The 20236-nt window shown below is 45.0% G+C and overlaps 1 protein-coding gene and 1 long non-coding RNA gene across 2 annotated transcripts in view; one reads left to right on the plus strand and one right to left on the minus strand.

The window, feature by feature from the left end:
• Positions 1–1236: 1236 nt before the first annotated feature.
• LOC113998448 lies at positions 1237–4442 on the minus strand. Its single transcript, XR_005564667.1, has 5 exons — positions 4250–4442; positions 4078–4156; positions 1760–1886; positions 1510–1605; positions 1237–1270 (listed from the first exon to the last, which is right to left on the minus strand). It is a non-coding gene; the product is annotated as an uncharacterized LOC113998448 (long non-coding RNA).
• A 5007-nt stretch (positions 4443–9449) lies between these two features.
• Positions 9450–20236, plus strand: part of SHROOM3 (shroom family member 3) — a 102967-nt gene continuing 92180 nt past the window's right edge. The window contains exon 1 of the mRNA XM_027741145.2: positions 9450–9614. Within this exon, the coding sequence (XP_027596946.2) occupies positions 9450–9614 (165 nt within the window). The remainder of the gene's footprint in view (positions 9615–20236) is intronic.

Here is a 20236-nt window from a genome sequence, read left to right on the forward strand (position 1 = left end):
ATACTGGTTCCTAATTTTCATCTTGGCAAACAGTAACTTCTTTCAGTACTGGGCAATGTCATAATTTTGATGTTCTGTTATTAAGTATCGACTGGTATTTTGAAGAGGCTACTGTAAAACTCCTGTGGATAGCAGGGCAAATTTGAACCTCTCAACCAAGGAAGGACAAAGCTCTAAGTGCTTTGGCAGCCAGAAAAAAAGCCAACTTAATCACCGAAATTATTATTTTTAATCTTTTATTTTAACAGTGGAACTGCTGTTCCAACAAATTCTACACATCCAACTAAGTTACCAATCACACTTAGAAAAGTAAGGTGTAGAGATTCTTCCAAAATAGTATTTTTGAGGCAATGAATAAACCAGGAAATTGTCAGCATGGAAGGAAAAAGCAGCAGAAAGTCACGAGCAAATAAATATCTGGATGGAGCAATTATTAGAACAAAAACATTACTTGCTACCCCCTAGTCACCTCACCCCAAATACCATCATCATCATCAAGGAATTATCTGTGGAACTTGTGAAAAAACTTCTATTTATGTTCTATGAATAAAAAACCCAGAGAACGGGTACCTAATTTGATGTTTCTGAAGCAGAAGTTCTTTTTGGGTCTGTGAACCTTTTCTCAGTGACCGAAGTCCTTCCACCTGTCGTGAACAGATGACAGGGCAAACCCCTAAAGAAAAGGCAGTGTGAACAACAGCTTGTAAAGTGTCATTTGCTTCCTTTTTCAGTTGGGATTTCAGTTGGGATTTCAGCCCAATTTCCAGTTGGGATCAGTGCTGGAGTACCAGCACCTGCCACCCGAACTGCAAAGTGGCATTTGCACCTCTTTATGCCATAACCCTTTCCTTAGGCCAGGTTAGGAGGGAACTCGGGGAGTTCTCAAAAATATTTCCTAAAAAGCAGAAAACTGAGTTTTGGGAGGAAAATCAGCACTTCCTTCACATACCAGGACAACCTTTTGTTTGAGGTATGACACCTCTGAGTCTAAATCTTTCAGGACATGGACAGTTGCTGTGCTCAGGCTGTGGAGGAGCAGGCTGGTAATATTCTTGTGCTCACAGAGTTTCCTGCCTCTGCTGCCTTTCTAGTCCATTAGGATGCCCTGTAATTCCAGAAGTACTTCCTTGTGGCCGTGGACCATCTTTTTCAGATGCTCAGTTTGGCTCTCAGCCTCCCTCAGCATCTCCTCCTGCAGCTGGTTGGCAGCTTCCAGCTCTCAAATAGCATTTTTCAGCTGTAATTTTTCATTCTCTTGGCTCTGCAATTCCTTTTGTATGAATTTGGAAACCAAAAAAAAATATAAAAATTAGAAAGCAGGATTCACATGGATTTTTATCCTAATAGGTATAGAACTTCTGTTGCTTAACTGCTGGTTTTTACAAGTAAACAATAAGTTGTTTTCTAAACCAAGATGCTACAGTCTTATTCCTGAAGGGAAGTTTCTCCCTGTGTGCTTCTCAAAGCCCAGACACTCCCCATAATACAAATCTGCCTTGGCCTTCATACCTGGTATCCAGAAGGGCATCCCTTTCCAACTGCACTTCCATCAGTTTGCTCTGCAGGACTTAGATGGATTTGCTGTTGCTCACATAGCTCAGTGGTCTAAAGGAGAAAAAACCCCAACAAATTAAAATATTGAATACATAATCAAAAAAAAGAGGCTGCTCAAACAGGACCCTTCTAAATTACATAACAGTCTGCAATGTTTACAGGAAATTACTCCCAAAATTTGTTCTGAAATCTGTTAAATGCCTACCCACACTGGGCATATTGTCCCTTGGTAAAGATTTCTTGTGACACTAAGAATCCATCACTGATTCCACTGGGCCTCTGGTGGTTTCTTCATGGAGTTTTGGAGTCTCTCTTGTCTTTCCAGCACCTCCCTGCAGAACAGCACATGAAAACATCCCTGCCTTCGTATTAGCACATCCCGAAAAACCTGGGTTTTCATTCTATAACATTACTGATAAAAACAGATGAGGAGATTCAGATGCAAAAATCCCACTTTTCCCTGACCATTTTCCTGTGTATCTACCACTGCACACTGGTGTAATAAGCACAGTGGTGAGGTGACACTTCAGTCTGATTCATCAGTCTGAGTGAATCAGTAAAACAAAGCTTTAGAGAAAAACACCATCCCTGTTCTCAGCTGGCCATTAATTTTCAAACTCATCAACGGCCCTTCTGTAAGGGAAACTTTCAAATATTAGACATACAACTGCATATAAAAATCACTGAGACCAAGCACTCTTCTGGGGGGGAAAATCACCTAGGCAGTAAAATCTCTGAATTTTCACAAGTATCGCTAGTTTCTCCCCCTTTTCAAGCCTTCTGCTTTGTTTTGTCGGGATGAACCCAGAAGCAGCTTTATGCAATGCCACTTTCCTAGGGTGTTTCCAAATAAAGAATGTCTTTTACGAGAAACCCTGAAGATGAGATTTCCATAAAAGTCTGCCTTGATTATATCTCCAAATGCTGTCTGTTATCTCAGTCTGCTTGACTAAAGCCAAACCAACGGGGGCCTTTTGCCCCTTTCACAAAAGTGCTTTCGGAGGTACGGCAAAAGAAAAGAAAAACTTAATTCCGGGGTGAACCCGAGGTGCTAAAAGTGTAGACTTGGACAGCTTGATTTTTGGGGAGCGTGACTGCTATTGACAGCCCCTGGAGGACAAGTCTGTGAACCCTTTACCTCGGGGGAAAAGGAGAAAAGAATAAAATAAAAAAAAAAAAAAAAAAAAAGAAGAGGAGAAGAGGAGGGAAAAGGGGGGGGGGCGGGAAAAGATACAAGAGACGAGATAAAGACGAGAAAGAGACAAGAAAGAAAACAAAAAGAAGAAGAAGAAAACAAGTAGGAAAAACAAACAAACAAACAAACAAACAAACAAAAAGAAGAGAAATCTCTTAGTCGGTGGCAGCTTTGAGACGAATGTATCGACAGGCCACCACGACCCCTCACCTGCGCCCCCCCGCCTTCCCGCCGCGCGCACCGAGGGACCCGCCGGGGCGCCCCTCAGTCCTCCATGACACCCCTACACCTGCGCCCCTGCGGGTTCGCGCCTCCGAGCAGGGCGCTGCTGCCGACACGGCTCGCAGAGAGGAGGAGAACCGCCTCGCCGCTCCTCCCGCCTCCTTCCCCCCCGGGAAGGGGCCATCCCGGGCCGGCCACCCGCTGCTGCGCGGAGCTCCGGCTTCATCCCAGCGTGGCACGGGGAAGCGATGGCGCCGAGCCCCTCAGCCCCCAAAATGGCCGCCCCTCCTCCCCTCATGCGGTGGGCACCATGTTGTGGTTTGGGATTCCAGGTGTTTTAATGATGCCCTTTGAGACGGGAGATAAAAATCCCCTTTACGCGGGGCCAGGGAGGAGTCTGGGTCATTTTCCTCGTGATATTTGGCCGGCAAAGTGGCACATTTTGTGGGGGGTGACCGTGAGCTGACTAAAGGCAGATATTGAGGTGAGGAGGCTTCCTACCGACACAGAAAAGGTCAGAGGGCAAAAGCAAAAGATTCAAAAGCATCTTCTCCAAAATCCAGTTCAGGAATAAAAACTGAAATATTTTTGGTTTTAAACCAATCTCTTCAGAGATCAAATGTTTTTGGGTTCCCAAAAGTGATCCTCTGGCTGGTATTTTCAGGGTGAGGGAGCGGGTGCAGAGTCAAGAGGCAATTGCTTCACTTCGGCAAAGGAAATTACGTGTCTGACTGCCCCATTTTGGATCTTGATTTCAGGAATGAACGCACAGGAGGCTGTTGCTCTTTTCAGGTTATTCTAAAGAATAGGCAACAGCTTCTCCCAGACACGAGTTTTCCGGAGCAGGTGTATGAACCGGGCCCACAAAAAAATCCTCAGAGCTGGAGAGCTTATGTCTGAGGCAGACAAGTATGTTTATATATTTAAATAAGTGATTAGAAGAAAAACACATAACAGTTCCTCAAGGATAACACGCCAACTTAATTTACAAGAGAGGGAATCCATTCTCCTGGTGCTAAAAGACACACCAAAGGAGAAGAGTGGTTTTACACGGCCTACTTCAGAGTGAGCAAAGAAAAGTAAGAATTAACCAGCTAAAAACAGACCTCAGGTCTCCATTCTTGCTGCACTGCTATCCCGAGTGGAAAACAGCTCGAGGAAAGGGCTTTTTAATGCACCGCCCTCCTATCCAAAGAGGAAAGAGGCAAATGAGTTTATAGGTAAATTCGCTCTACAATATCCAACGGTCTCAGGTGTAAACAAAGCATGAAGACTCACCTGCGAGGGGGCCAGCCCCTACCTCTGGCAGGCAATGCTGGAGGTTTGTTTCTCCTGTATTTTGGATGGTGCACTGAACTTTTGCTCCTGGCTGTAGGGCTGAGAAAGGGAGGGGGACACTGATCACTCCGCATTCGCTCCTACTTTTGCCGTGCTGTGAGCTGGGAATCCAACTTCCCAAGCCCCGCTGGGTACCACCTGCTCCTTACCCCAACCCCTCTGCCCGCCTACGTAACCTCGGGAACAGACTCCTCCCTCAGGAGCCGATCATGTGCTTGAGGGAGAGCCAATAAACGCCGCGTTCAGGGTTGGATTCATCCCCGAAGTGTCATCCAAAGTCTGGCTTCAGCGGGGAACTTGATACCTTTTCCCCATCAGGGCCCTGGCAAGGTGCTTTCTGCGGAACACCACCTGTCCTGGCTGCAGGTGACTTTTTTTTTGTCCCATATTTCCTGGGAGTCCTGGTCTGGAGCACCCCAGTCTCTTTGCTGCTTCCCCCTGAAACAGCAGTTACAACCTGGGGACAGAGTAACTCTCTTAGGACCAAATTCCTGAATAACTTTCCTCCTGTTTGGGAGTACTTCCGAGAAGAAAAATCTGAAATCATCACAGGTTTGCCAGCAAGATGCAAATATAGACTTCTTGCGTTTAAACTAATCCACTCTCCCCAGAGAGAGGACTATGAGGTGTGCAGAGGGGATAGAGCTTCAGAGGGAGGGATTGGAGTAATTTATGCCAGCAGAGTACTGAAATACCTGGCCCATACCCACCAGACACTTCAGAATTGGTTAAAAGCTTTAATAATGGCTTGAACTGTTTTGTAATCATCCTGTTTGGGGTGGGAACACTGTAGGATTGTGGTGTTGTACTGTGATGACTCTTGTTTTGATTCCTGGTTCCTGATTCAAACCCTATTTTCAGCAGGGTGATGGCATCAGATGCAGAGAGGAAACCAGCTGTGAGTTCAGATGCCCTGAGTTCACCTCCTTCGGTTGTGACAGCGCCTGTGCTCTTCCTAGAGGGACGGATCTATTCCTCACCTTGGCTTGCTGCTTTTCAGTTTGCTTTGAGGAGCTGAGGGACCCAGAGCTGTTCTGTGCTGGAGGCAATATTACGTGGAGAGACTCTTTTATGTTCTCCAAAGAAAATTCTTCCTTTTCAGACTTAAAGGCAAGTGCATTTTCCAACACAGAAATGGATGTGGATTCACTGATTTTGCAGCTTACTTCTGTTTCTCAGCTTTGTTCTTTCACTCTCAGATCTCTCTCTTTCCTTTTCTCTGTCTGATCTTTCATATTTTTATCTGAGGCCTGTCCAGAAAAACAAGCTTATTCTGTGGCCTGAATTTCTTCTTTTAGATGCCAGACTGACATTCTCCAGAGCTGAGGGAATGGATGTCTTAGAGTCAGCTCAAGCTGATCGGAAGTAAGTATAGGAAAGCCTTATATTCTATTAATTAATTTCTAATTTTTTAATATAATAAACCTTCAGGAGAATTGTTATCCCAAGAGGAAATGATTCACTTCCGTAGGGATCTTGAGCTGATCCAGGAGAGCTGTGTCTTCTGACACTACTGTTCTGTTCCATCCTCCTGCAGATTTAGGTGAATGGCTTCGGGACTCCAGGGCAGAGGAAGAAGCTGGGCCCACTGGTGCCTGAAGGATGTCTATTATTTAAAATTCCTGACGCTCCTCAGCTTACACAGAGCCCTGCCTAGAAGAAAAAGTGAAGTTCTTCTGTGAGAAAACCAGTGAGCAAGGAAAAAGAAGCACTTTTTTCCTTTGTCAGCCTTTTCACGCCGCCTGTATGACCATGGGCCAGTCACCCCTTGGCTGCGTTTGTGAAAGGTACGAGGACCCACATTATTTTATAAGAATTCTCTTTAAAGATAAATTGTGAATTTGCTTCCTCTGAACTTATCAGATACAGCCAAGCAGCAGGCAGATTTAAACTAAGCCTAATATTTAATTCCCCTGACAAACAGGCATTAAGAGATGTGTACAAAGTTTAGGAGCTGAATTTCCTGTCTTTGATTTCTGGGTTTACTTTTAGTCTGACTTAATGACTTGCCAGCTCAGGGACCCAGGAAAAAACAGTAACGCCACTCTGAATACTCAGGAAAGAATCTGCTTCATTTTTGAACGGGAAAAGCATAGCAAATGCCTATTAACTGATGAAACGTTTGCATTTAGATCGATCGACTTAAACTGTAACAATTTCTGGTTTCAGCAGATGGGGGCAGTGTTGCTTCACTGAACTTTATTCGCAAAAGAAATATTATGCGAAAGCGTTTAGGAAAAGTCAGAGCAACTGCCAGCAAGGAGGCAGTGCCTTTATTGATGATAAATGCTCTCTGTGCATTGTGAACTCTGACGAGTGAAAACAGTGGTCATTTCTCTTGCTTTAGCAGCGTGGTGCTTGATGAGGGAAAGGGTTCTAACAACTGCTCCAAATTTATTTTCTCTTACACTGCAACAATGCAAAATTTCAATTGGAATATATTACTCTGTGTGGAAAGCACTTTTCTGAGCCCAGGTCTGTTCTGTTGCCCCTCAACAGAAAGTATCTCAGCTCTGTCCTTAGAGGTACTCCTCGTAAAAGAATTCCTTTCACGTAGCAAACAGTGCTAAGGTACTCAAGCTATTTGAGGTTCTTGGCAGAGGCAAGATTTTAAAAAAGAAAAAAAGGTTTGCATTTAATACTTTGAATTGTTTGGTAAGAGCATGACGATTTTGCTTTAGTTGTATTCAGCACTGAAATCTGTTTCTTGGAAGGGGAGAAAATGATGTGATTGCCATGGCGATAAATTTAATGAAGTTCATGGCAAAAATGATGTTGGATTCAGCACCTGAACTTAATCACAATGCTGGAGGAGACAAAAAACTGTACCTCAGAAATATTTCGATAGCTGTTAATCATCAGACACAGGACTGACAGTGTCAGCTCTTACTGGAAACCTGGAGTCTGCAGACAGGTGTAGTGACCAATGTTTCGTATGGGAAATGGATGTAATCCAAAGAAGTGCCTTGGCTTGTTAACAGGCTGGTGTGTTCTTCCACAGCCTTAACTAGTCCTGCTGGCTATGGAGAGGAGGAGGTACAGCCCCAGGAGAGCTCCCAGAGCCCTCGCCTGTCTCTGGAAGGGCCGTGGAGAGGATGGGAATGAATTGCTCTTTGTGGTGCCTTGGAATGAGGGTTTTTACAGTGAAACCTTAGGAGTGTAAGACCACAGAAATCTGATTTGAGTCAGGCTAAAGGGTGAGTTCTGGATAATAGCAATCCGTGAGCCTGACCAGGATGTGAGGCTAATGAAAACTCAGCCCCTGGGAGGGAAGTGGAGGGGACAAAGCTCAGTATAAGCAAGGATTGAGGATCATCTACCATGAAAAATAAAGCGAGGGGCCTCTTTCCTGCATTCCTCTTCATGGCTATTGGGAATGAGAGCTGGGACATGTGGGGCAAATAGAAGGCTCTGGGAACCTGTAGCATCTTAAAGGGAGTGGGAACGGGGCAGCATGAACAAATGCAAAGATTTCTGGGGTTAAAATCCTGGCTTCAAAGCTTTTCTCCCCGCAGTTCTTTCAGGTTTTGTAACACAAGATCTCCACAGCCCGAAGGAGAAATAATGCACATCCCAGGCACTGTAAGATCAAAAGTGCAGGTGCCTTAGAGGCAGAGGCACTACTATGTGTTTCCTCAGCTATGCCAGCAGGAAAGGGAGTGAGCTCTGTGCTCCTCTCTCTATTGTCCTGTTCCAGGTCCAATTAAAGTCAGGAAAGGTTTTGAACACCTTCAGATGTGACACAATGAGTCAAATCCCTAAGCCTATGTGCATATATGCAAGAACAGATGCACACACATGGATACGTTCTACAGGAGTCAACTGCCTACATTAATAAAAGTATCCCGAGTTCTTAGTGTTATTTCTTTTTCCATGTATTTAGGAAAGCATTGACCTTTTCTAGCAATGTAAATGAGGAAAAGAAATATGTCCATGGAAGCTGTTGGGCTCCATGTGGAGGAAAAGTGCTTTATGAGAGCAGAATTATTAGCAGTGCTCCACTGAGCTGGTTTGGAACAGGTCCATTGTGTTTTCAGCAACTGGCAGTTTGGATTGTTACAATTCCTTGGCAAGCACAATAGAAAGATGGTGGTTTCCGGGGGCATAATAAAAGGGTGAGCCCCAGCTTTGCACACTGCATTTTATAATTGCATGCTTGGTGTGCACAATTGGGCAGCGCTGCCTTACTTGCCTTAATCCACCTCTCTCTCTCTCTCTCTCTCTCTCTCTCTCTCTCTCCCCCCCTCTCACTTCCTCACCCTCCCTCAGAGCAGCAGTAGCTGCTGCAGCTCTGGCAGCTCATCAGGGAGAGCACCGAAAATGAAAAGGGTTCAGTTTTCATCCTAATGTTTTTCCCAAAGGATTCATTCCACCTGCTTCTCCAGCTTTCCTGATAGCCTTTCCCCCCCCCTTTTTAATCCAATAAGTATGGAATTATTTCACATTTTAAACCCCGCCAAAGGGTTTTAGGAATGGGCTTTTCTCTCTCCTCCTCCCCCAGCCTGTTGTTTTTTTTTTTTCTTTTTGACAAGTCAGAAAATTGTGAAGTAAGCGAACAGAGTAACTGAGAGCTCGAGAGGGAGAAGACGCTTCCATTCTTTTAGTGCAGTGGGCTGAGGCAAAAAGGCCATTGTAATGGTAAATCGCAGGCAGAAAGGAAGAAAAGACTGATAATCAATCACAAATGAAGCATTCGTTTGGATTTTGGCAATTTGCTGCCCAGGGGCTTTTAAATCTATAAACTTTTTTTTTGGTCTTTTTTTTTTCTTTCTTTTTTTTTCTTTTTTTTCCCCCACATCCTTAAAAGCACAAGTTTGATCTACTGGAGACAGGAAGAGAAATCTTTACAAGGCTGTCATGCCCAGAGTACCTGGCAAAGGGGAAAGCACGGTGCCGAAGCGGCAGTAAAACGTCGCGATCCTGAGGGAGAAGCAGCGTGCTGCAATGTGCATGGGAATGTTTTTAGCCCATCACCTTGGACTCTCGCTCTGAAGAAAAACTTTCCATCTCAGGCTGCTCTCGTTTCATGCATTCAGGGATGACTCGTGGCGGGGCTTCTGGGGAGCTTAATTTGCAGCTCGGTCGTTCTGTGCTTGCCTGAGTGGGTTTTTGCGTTTGCCTGAGTATGTGATGAGGACAGATGAGGATGTTAGACAATATTAACACCAGCATCTCACCTTCAGAGTGCAGCATTACCCACAAAGGAAGATACATCTACCTGGAGGCGCTGCTGCACGGAGGCGCTCCATGGGGATTCACGCTGAAAGGAGGGCTGGAGCACGGCGAGCCATTAATCATCTCAAAGGTACCCTTCTGATTTTCCATGTGGGGAATTTTCCAGCTTAGGAGCGGTGCCCGACTTACAGGGCAAGAGCTGTAAAAGTTAACACTGAAACGTTATATTTCATGCTGTATTTGGCTTGGGTTTTACAAGTGTTGAGCACCTATTCAAGCCAGCAGGTTTGCTTAGGAGCTGCACGTTTGAGAAACACGGGAGAGCTCTCAGTGTTGTTTAACTCCCCAGTCGCAGGTTTTGTCCCACGGGAAGTATCTTGGCTTGCAGAAATTGCCTGTATTTATTTCACTGCTATGAATGGGAGGGAGTAGGGCACTCTTATGAGGTGAACTTGTGTCATGAAGTCACGGTCAGTAATCCATCCCCCCCGCTCCTGAAGTGAGAAGAAAGCGAGTGTTTTACATCACATGTTGGCTAATTAAAAGTGTACCTGTGAAAGAGTATTGTAAATACTTGCACCTATCGGGTAAGTGTACGTATTGTGCTCTGTTAATGCTTTGCTCACACCACATAACTCTCTACTTACTAAATATCTATTAAGTATGGTACACCTCCAAGATTTTTATTATTTAATGATTGAGTATTGCCAACAGGCAACTGGTAGCATAGCTTACAAGGATATTCTGAGGGGGTAAAGAATGGGAGAAGGAATTCCTCATTGTCATCAGAACTGGTCTGATTCAGTGCCCAGGTACCTCAAGATGCAGATGCCAAAGACAACGGATTTTCAAAAGCCTCAAATCGAATCTAGGAACATCTAAAATCTGTTTGACCTGTGGTCCTTAAACTGTTCTGAAAATAGGATTTAGGTAACTCTGAAATTTTGCTTCCAGTGGGTCATAAACATATTTGTCTTGTGGTGTCTGTGTGGTGTTTTCTAGTTTCAAATCCAATTGCAACTCCCTGTGCAAACACAGTCCCATGAAGAACTGTCAGTCACTGAAATAAATTAGTTGTGATTAGTGCATTTACATGTCAAAAGTAAAAACAGGGGACTTCCATAAAAGTCCTTTCATCATAAGGGGATTTTAGAAATTTCACTTAATATCTTTCTTGCAGGGCCTTCTTGGAGAGAGTTTGGTATAGCCACAGGCAGCAAAATGGTGTTATAATTTTCATTTTATAAACATGAGGGACTAAAACAGGCTGTTCACTGTTACTGGTAGTGTCCTGCAGTTGTGAGGAAAGACTTTCTTTTTGTTGAGACATTCCTCTGTGATGTAAAAAGCACCACCATCCCTCCCCCTTTTTTTTTTAATTGGGGGCAGGGAGTCGGAGAGGACGAGAGATGGCTCTGGCTGCTGAACATTAATTAATCTATGGGATTTGGTTTCCACAACAACCAGGCCCCTTAATGTCAAACATGCCTGGAGTGTGCACAGTGCCACTGGGAGCTGTATGACTTGTGCCTGCCTTCCCTGAAACAACACTATAAAAATGGGCTGAGGGTTTTTTTGGTTGGGTTTTCCTATTTTTTTTTTCCTTGTAGCCCCTGCTTGGTTTGTGCTATCAGTGTCAACATTTCAGTGTTTCATTCATGCATGGGTGATGCAGAGCTGGAGAATGGCTGCATGTGAAAGCTGTGCTCTCTGGAATTCAGGCAGCTCCAGTTTCCTGCTTTCCAGTTTCAGCTGAGAAATTCCTCTTGTGCTTGAATTCACTATGAGCTCTTCAGAGTTAATTGCATATTAGTCATTTAGCTAATTCAGTATTCTTCACCTGATTGTACTGGGAAGTAATGAGGAACTGTGGGGAAAAGACAGACTGAATTATGTTACAGGTTAAATCCTGTACAAGACCGCTTAGAGAATCATAGAATGGTTTCGGGTTGAAAGGAACCACTGAAGATCACACTGCTCATGCAGGCACACACTGGGGATGATCCACTAACAGTTCTATATAACATTACATGGAAATATCAGAAAACGTGGATGTCAGTTTTTAATTTCTGATTATTCACACTTAAGAAGCTTTATTTCTGTTTCAGTTCCCCATTCCCCATTTGCAAATACATTATGTTTATGTCCACTTAACTGTCTGTTTGCATTGACAGAGTGGTGTTAAATGGCCTCAGTAAAGAAAATTGCACATTTCAGCAAATAACTAAACTGGTGCCCATGAAAGCTTGCAACACGACTTAAAACAAAGTAACACTGATGTATTGTTATCGAATAGCAGACAGATAACAGATCTCTTTGAATACAGTAGTTCTTTCTAGCCATCTGGAACTGCTGCTCATTTGGGATCCACGAGTATTGTGTCTCATCTTCAGACCAAAGGCTGCGATAGAAGTTCAAAATGAAGAAGTGAATTTACAAAAGGCCCACATGCCAAAAACTAGTTCTCACAGCCCTGTACAGTTTTTTGGAAAGGCACATTTTTCCATCAATAACATGCCAAGAATTTACCCAAAAGCAAGAGAAGCAACATTTGGGAGTGTAAGTGCAAAAGCCAGACCTGTACTCTCAGCTGGTAGAAAGTGCTGGTTCAGACATCCAACTACCAAAGCTTTACCTTTTTATGCTTTTTAGTGTATATTTTTTTTAGCACTGCCTTCAAAATCAGAACAAGTTATTTACTGCCTTTCAGTCCAATTCCCTTTGCTATACAGACGTATTGCTGTGCCCTGTGCGACAGGACAGGCTGATTTTTTTGGGGGGGTGGGGGGGATGTGGTTGAGTGCACAGAGGGGCAAACTCCCAGTTCAACACACTAGTCAAGCTTTGCTGGCTCAGCCATGGTGCTCAGCACATCATGCAGCCCAGCCTAACTCAACTTGTCAGAAATGTTGGTTGTGCAGCTGATGTGAATTCCAGTCTTTAAAACACACGACCTTTTTATGCTCATGCTCTTCTTTTTTCCATCCCCGTGGAAAGACAAACCTATATTGAAACAGTTCCATGGCAGGTAAGTCCTTAACGCAGGTCTCTTCCTAATTTATTTTGCTGGAGGTGAGAGCAGACCATAAATTTATAACATCCAACCCATAGTTTCCCTTCTCCATGTGGGAAGGTGCTTTGACGTTCCCTCTTATCAAATTTTTTCTATCTTGTTTCTGGACTGACTGGAACAACTCATCATGTGAAGCTGTAGAATTATAATATGTTATGGTTCTGGCTGTACAGGACATTTAAAAGAACATACTGATTTTCAATGAAAAGAAATTTGGAAATGCTGACAATGTGTCAGCAAAACAGGAGCTCAGGGTGTTGACTGTCCTGGAGCTGGACTGAGCCATCTTGGGAACATTATGGGAACATAAGGAAGTTTCCTTTCCTTTCAAAGTTTCCTTTGTCTCCTGGAGCTGCCTTGGGGCCACAGTGCTTTAGGATCCTGTGTGGTGTTCCTGGTCTGCCACCTAAGCACAGGTTTGTCAGGGAGCCTCAGAAATAAGCTTGGTGCAACCCTCCCAACATTTGGTTCTAAGGCCACAGCATCCACATCTCTGGCCCTAAATGAATAACCAGGGCAGAGATTGCTCTGCAAGAAGGCGTGAGCATAACAATGGCTTTGAAAGGGAAACCTTCACCAGCCCACTCCAAGGATATGGGAAGATAGAGAGAGAAAAGGGGTGGTACCAGAAGGGAAGGAATGGAAGAGATTTGCTCACAGTGGAAATCTCATTAAACAAGCAGTTTCTTCACCTGGAACTGGAACTTCCATGAGAGATGCAAAAGTGATTGCAGGTGATACCGAGTGTTTAATTAGAATCCAATTTACTGGGGCCTCAAAACCATGATAATATCCAGAAGCAAGCCTACATCTCTGTTTCAAAAATTACTTTTTTGGCTCACCCGGGGCTGTAAGATCAGTATTGCAAAAACGAAAGCCCTGACCGTTCTAGGCAGTAAGGACAAAAATGTAACAGAAGTGTTCATGCCCTCTCAATTTTCTCTAACATTTTTTAACTTCAGGCAATTCATGCTAATCGATCTCAACTATTTTCGAGCCAGGTGAGGTATTTCTGTAGTCTGTTTCTCCTTGTTACACACCAACCTTTGGAATAGTTCTAGCTGTTGTAGAGGCCTCTGAAATGCCCTTTTATTTTGAGCTCCATGTTGACAATGCTAACAAAGGAGCTGTTTCTCTTGTCTAGGAATTAAAGCATCCGAAGCGTTCTCTCTCTGGGACAGTGGCTGTGTGGGAACTCTTCGCACATGCTGTGCTGGAGTTCATGGGTTCCCTTCACTCAAAAGGGCAGGGCATTTACAGGGACCTCATGCCAAACTCTGAGGTTTACCTCTCAGCAGGGATGTAGGAAGCAATAAAAGTTTAATAATAATGGGAACAGTTTGGGACAGAGCCTGAGAAAGAATCTGGAATTCTCATGAGGTGTTTAAACCTTGTCAGGAGCCTGATCCAACCTCTGCTGCAATGAAGAGCAGTCAGTGCTTGCAGGAGCTGGATCCTTCCACAAGCCTCCCATGCCTGTGCTACTACTCTTTTTGGTTATGATGTCTTGTTCACCTCACTTGAGGGAGCTCACAGAGCACTTACTGACACATAATGAGAATTGTTCCTCCATTCTTGACAACACAAAACCAAAAAGGCCCTTCTGTACCCAGGTGATCCACAGACGCTTGGCCCTGTCCCTGACCAAAACACTGGGAATCAGCGTTCTCCCAGTACCAGGAGCCCATTGATTTCTCCACTTGTATGCCCTGAGTCTCCATGGACAAAATTAAATTATCTTATGCACTAACAGGCAAAGTTTCTTTGCACCTGTTCCCTGTATCCCTTGGTGTGACAAATGGCAGTTTAGGAACTGTTACCCTTTTTGTAGGGCTGCAGGCACAAAAACCACAGCCAGTGCTCACATCAGAGAGGCTTCTCTGGAGCTGGCAGAGTAATGAGAGACTTATTGGCTTGGACATGAGGACATGAAACTGAGCCAGAAACTGGTGACCATGAAACTGGTGACTTCTCCTCTTATTATTTTTTTTAGTTTTTTTTTCTTTGAACATTTCCACCCTTGTTCTTGTCAGTATGGACTTTATTTTTCTCCCCACTGCTGAAGAATAGCTTGGGGCCTCTGTGTTGTTAATGTTTAAAAGAACCACCCCTTTTCACTCTTTATCTTCCCATGTCCTTGGAGTGGGCTGGTGAAAGTTTCCCTTTCAAAGCCATTGTTATGCTCACGCCTTCTTGCAGAGCAATCTCTGCCCTGGCTATGCATTTAGGGCCAGAGATGTGGATGCTGTGGCCTTAGAAATGTCAGGGTTTTGTGGAAGAACAGAATAAGAATAGTCTATAAGAATAGCCTGAGTGCTGATCTCTTACTATTTAACTACATCAGCTTAGAGGCAGATGCCTGATCCCAGACAACGTGGGAATCTGGATGCTGCAGACAGGGAACTGGCACTGTAATTGCTTCAGAAAGCAGAGGCAGTTCCTCACCACTCTTCCTGGTTTCTCAGGGCTCAGCTTAGGGCCTCTCCAAAGACTGCTGATCCCAGCACAAGGGACAGGATCGCCTACCTTCTCTTAAAGCCAGGGAGTTGCTGGATGAAAAGGCTTCTATTGTCAGCCCCTCCATTAGGCTGCCGAGCGTTCCCCGGCACAAAAAGACTTCTGTTCCCTTCCACAGCACTGAATTAGCAACCGCGGACAAACCGCCTGCCTGACGTGAGCAGGGCCGTGCTGGGCACTGCTGCTGCCCCAGCAGGGTCAGGGGCAGCTCTCAGACACCTGAAGGGGCAGTGCTGGCTGGGCTGGGCTGGGCTGGATCACGATGAGCCCGGCTACAGGGAATATCTTGCTTGTCCTTCCCAACGCAGATCAGCAGGGGTGAGTCCCAAGGTGCACAGGCAACTCTGTGATGCCGCTTTTACGAAAGTGCACGTGGAAGGAAAGGGGGAAAAAAATCATCCCTCTGTGCTGAGAAGGGGTGGGGAGAGGGGCCACTCTCCAGCTGACCAGTCACGCACCAGAGATCAACCCTACCTGCGAAGTTTGGTCCCAAATCCACCTGAAAGGTCAGGTCTTCACCACTGCGTTGCAGCCACAGGAGTTACAGTGTCATGTCCTTCAAAGTCATAAAAAGGTGTAAGAGAAGAAATATCTGGACAGAGAGGAATCCTGTGTGATTAAACACAACGTGTAATCCTTAGGGTCGGGAAATGGAGCCTTCATAAATCCTGCTCTGGCTTTAGCTTACATGAAAGATTAGACAGAAAAATGCCATGTACCCTTGTTTGCTTGGCTGTAGCAGGTATAACCAGAGTTCAGGTTTACACTGATCCTAAAATGAGTCTCAGGGAACTTACTCTTTAAATCAGTGCTTGTGCAGAATAGATGATTGCTTGTGAAATTCCACCTTTCCCATGCTTCTTGGAAGCCCAAGGCAGAAGAAAACCCATCATCAGTAATAGAGCTGGAGCTGAGGTGATCCCATCCCAAATTTCATTGGTGTTTGCCTTCAGGATCTGGTGATGGAGCTCAAAATTGTGGAGCATGAATCCAGTATGGATCTATTATGCAGGAACTATTTGACCAGTGACAGGACTTCCCCAGTGTCAGGGCAGGGTTTGGTTGGACATTAGGAAAAGGCTCTTCCCCCAGAGGGTGGTCGGGCACTGAACAGGCTCCCCAGGGCAGTGGTCATGGCCCCAAACCTGTCAGAATTCAAATAGTGTTTGGACAACACTCTCAGGGACGTGATGGGATTGTTGTGTTGTCCTGTGCAGAGCCAGGAGTCGGACTCGACGACCCCTGTGGATCCCCCCAACTCAGAATATTCTGTGAACTACTCAGACTTGGGAGGGATCTTTGAAAGTGAAAATGAGAGGAACTGTAATTTGCTTTCCAACAAACATTATTAGTCAAAGAAACAAAGTCCAGAGGCATTTGAAAATAGACAGGTAAAGTACAAAATCTCTGTCGCTCATTTGTGTGCTTCCAAAGCCTTGAGCGGATCCCCATCCGGTGGCAGCAGAGAGCATCCAAGGACAGTGTCAGGAAACGCTGAAAGATGTTGGCACCCATCAGTCCCAGCGGAGTACACCTGAGGGGTGGAGAAAACCTCTTCCCAAGTGTTGTTTGTTTTAAGTAAGAGAAGGTTTGTGTCAGCTCATTCTCAGGACTGAACTGGAAATAGACTTCTGGTCTTCCTGTTTTCAGCCAGACACTGCCTAAATCTTAAAAAAAACCCCAACAAATTATTGATTCCAGGTTTCCTGGTCAACTGAAATTAGGAAAAGGACAACAGGAACAGAACAAGAGCAGCTTATCCAGGACACAGCTTGTTAACATCCTATCTGGTATTCAAGCATAATATTAATTTTTCACACTTGCATTAAAAAATCCCACCAGAAAAAAAATCAAACCCCAGTGAAGAATGATTCCTGCTGATAAGAAAATCACTGTGCTTAAATTCATTAATAGAAATAGGCTGTGGGATACATTTCAAAGCACGGGGTGAGAAATAAGCTCCCAAATCCCATTAAGAAATAACAGGATTTATGTGCATTCCTCCCATATATTAACTTTCCCCTCTGGAAACGTCTTGTGCTGAGCTGGTGCCATTTTTCAGGCAGGTGCAGTGTTTTGCAGTTCCCACAGACCTCTCCAGATAATCTGCCAGCCTGAAAGCCATTCCCTATTCTCCCTCAAGAATGGGGATTTTCCAATGCAGGGCTGAATGAGGAGTTTGGCTGACAAATGCTCCAGCTCGGTGTTGTACCGGGCCTCTGTCACACATTCTGCAGTGATGCTGTAAGCACCCATGTCCTGCCCATATCCGCCCTTCCGATGTTTGCAGCCCCAGCCAGCAGAGATCCAAGAGATACCGGCTTTAACAGCCACTGTCAGGAGCGGGTCCTTGCCTGGACACGGCTTGACGTGCAGAGGTACAATTTGTGAGCTGAAGTTTTCTGGGAATTGCTTTGTAGCATCAGCAGGGCCAGAAAATTTCCCAACACCTGTAGAGAGCTACTGACTTCCTGAGAAAGTGTCCACTGTAGCCATAGGGAAGTATTTTCCTGGTTTTCCGTCAGCTTGCAAGCAGTATTTATTTTTTCTATCGTGGCAGTGCCAGCAGGACACAGTTAAAAGCTACAACCCTTTTATGCTGTTTATGAGTGTAATAAAAAAATGTGCTCCCAGGTGGCTGGAATTTATAGTTGTGATGCAGTCACAAGATGTGAATATAAAACCCCAAATGTGGGAATGGGTGAAGAGTGAAGCAAGAATGAGTCTGCAACTGCACCAGGGAATTTACTACCTCATACAACAATGATGTTGCTTGGGGTTTATGCATTTTTTCATGTTGGCTTTTAAGCTGTTTACAATGGGACATAATCGCTGGAATAATCGTGCCCTTGAAAACTTGCAGTAGTGCTGGATCCATTATTTCTGATTTTTTTATTTTTCTGTAAAAATATGTATTCTTTAAAGGAATGCTTCATTTACAAAAGTGGATTGGTCCCCAATGTCAGACCTCATGTTTTCATACATGATTGATGATCAGCCTTGCCAACGGACTGAGAGAGACCCACATTTCTCAAATGCAGTCTCATAGAAACTGGGAAATGAGCTGATGGAATTCGGACCAAAGATCTGGCTGTTTTCCAGGAGCAAATACATGGCAGGACACATTTCCAGTTTCAAGAGAGAGGCATGACATGGAGAAAGAAATGTGAAACATTTGGACAGAGAGGGGTGGGGTCCGGGGGGGGAATCTTCATTTACTCAATGGTCCCACACTTCCCTCCCTCCTGCCCTGCTCCGTTTCGTGTTGGCTTAAAAGCAGTTGCCAGTGTTTGTTGAATAGTGTCAGCACAGAAGGGATGCAGCCGCTGACCTGACTATAAGGCAACAGCAAAAGGTTAGTAGAATTAGTCTTGTACTGCAGACTTGTATTAATAGTTGTATTGTGGGGTTGTTGGCACAAACTCTGCAATTAAATAAGTTGTTGGCACTCTTCCCTAGGTTAAATTGCTACGGCTGCTCCCCCTGCTTGCAAGTCAATGAATACAACACTTTTGGGGAGGCAAGCTCAAACATTTTTGTTCTTTGGGGATTCTGCACATTTGTGATCTCAAGCTAAGAGGTTTCTGCTGGCTGTCCAAGCAGACCTCTGTTGTTGTTCTGTCTCTGCAAACAGCCTGTGCAAACTACTGCTGGAATAACCAAGCAGGGAAGGAGGTGGGTGAGAGGGAGAGACACCACAAAAGACTGATGGAGAAACAAATGCCCTTGGAAAGGGTCTTTGCTTTCTCTCCTGCCCAGCCCCATGGATGTTTCTTAGCACTGAGCTATTGTTGGAGAGGATTAGTTTTCCATCACAGCTTCATCAGGGGCAACTTACCCTTTTTGTCAGCCCAAAAACACAGCCACAAACACAGGAGGGAGGGACTCCCTGCCTATCCTTGCCCAAAAGTGCAAAGCAGCCCCTTTTTCCAGCCTGAGGCCTCTCCCCACTCTTGCTCTAGTCAATGGCAGTTGTGTTTGGCCCAGGGGCCCACACACTCCTCTGTGCTGTTCTACGGGGGCCACCCTCAGCAACACACCTTCCCAGGTGGAAAACTTGGGATTTCCAATTGGTTAGCAGTTCCTTCTACTTTGGGAAAAGGAGTACTTGCACTTCTTCCCGAGTCTGTCTCTGATGTAACAACATGAGAGCTACCAGCAGCACCTCTGTCTTCACCTGGAAAACCTCAGACATGAGAACTGCTGGTGCTTCAGTCTCTATTTCCCCATGGTCAGTGTTGAAGGGCAGCAAGGCTGTGGGGAGACTGTGCTCTGTACAGTCTGGGCTGAGAAACCTGTACATAGAACATCCAAGTTTTCTAAGAGACCGGTGCTATACAGAAAAATATGCAGGGAGGACTTTCATCTGTGCTTCCCTGAAGGCTGGCTGTTACTTAGTCAGGCACTGGATGTTAGTAAAGAACTGTGTTGAGGTTTCCCTGCGTACCAGGGACATGGGCTTTTTATGGCTTGTATCAGTGTTTGATGGAGATTGATGGAGAGTGAGCCACGGGCTCACCAGTGGAAGCTGGAGAAAGGAGTGAGCAGAAACAAAAGTAAGCACGCTTGAGTGACTCTCTGCAACTCCTTGTGTGTGTCTCATCAGCTGCTAAAACAAAAGGTTCCTGTGCTGCTTGGAGCTGAAGAGAACCAGGCTGAGCATCTATTGTTCTGTATGTTGTATTCTTCTCAGGCTGGGATCTTGTCAGCTCTCGTTAGCTTAACAGGTTGGACTGTGTCACCCCTTGGACGGGAGACGTTGAAAGGCAATGAGAAATGACACCAAGTGGTTCAGTCCGTGGCCCTGCTCCCGCTGAGTCACTGCTGAATCACTGACCCATCAGGGTCTGGGGGGGAGGGTGTGATAGTGCTGCTCTGGGAGGCGTTCTGGCTTTGGGGATGAGATATTATAGAAGCTCAGTCAGTGGCATAAGGAAAAAAATGTCATGGCACAAGCCAAATTCTGTTTGGGATAAATTGCATACCATCTTAATTTTTCCTGAGTCACCTTGGGTTTAAGCCCTCTCTGTAATTCACAGGGGGTTGTAGTCTGCCCTTGTATTTTTGGTGACCAGTTGTAGACTAAGCAGAATCCTCAGTCAAATGTCTTTTGTTAACTGCTGAGTCTTCAGCACTCCAGAGTGAGTCTGCCTCTGTTTCAG

This window comes from Pipra filicauda, unplaced genomic scaffold (genome assembly GCF_003945595.2).
Source record: "Pipra filicauda isolate LSUMZ 115617 unplaced genomic scaffold, ASM394559v2 scaffold347_size1265977_pilon, whole genome shotgun sequence".
Lineage (NCBI taxonomy): Eukaryota > Metazoa > Chordata > Aves > Passeriformes > Pipridae > Pipra > Pipra filicauda.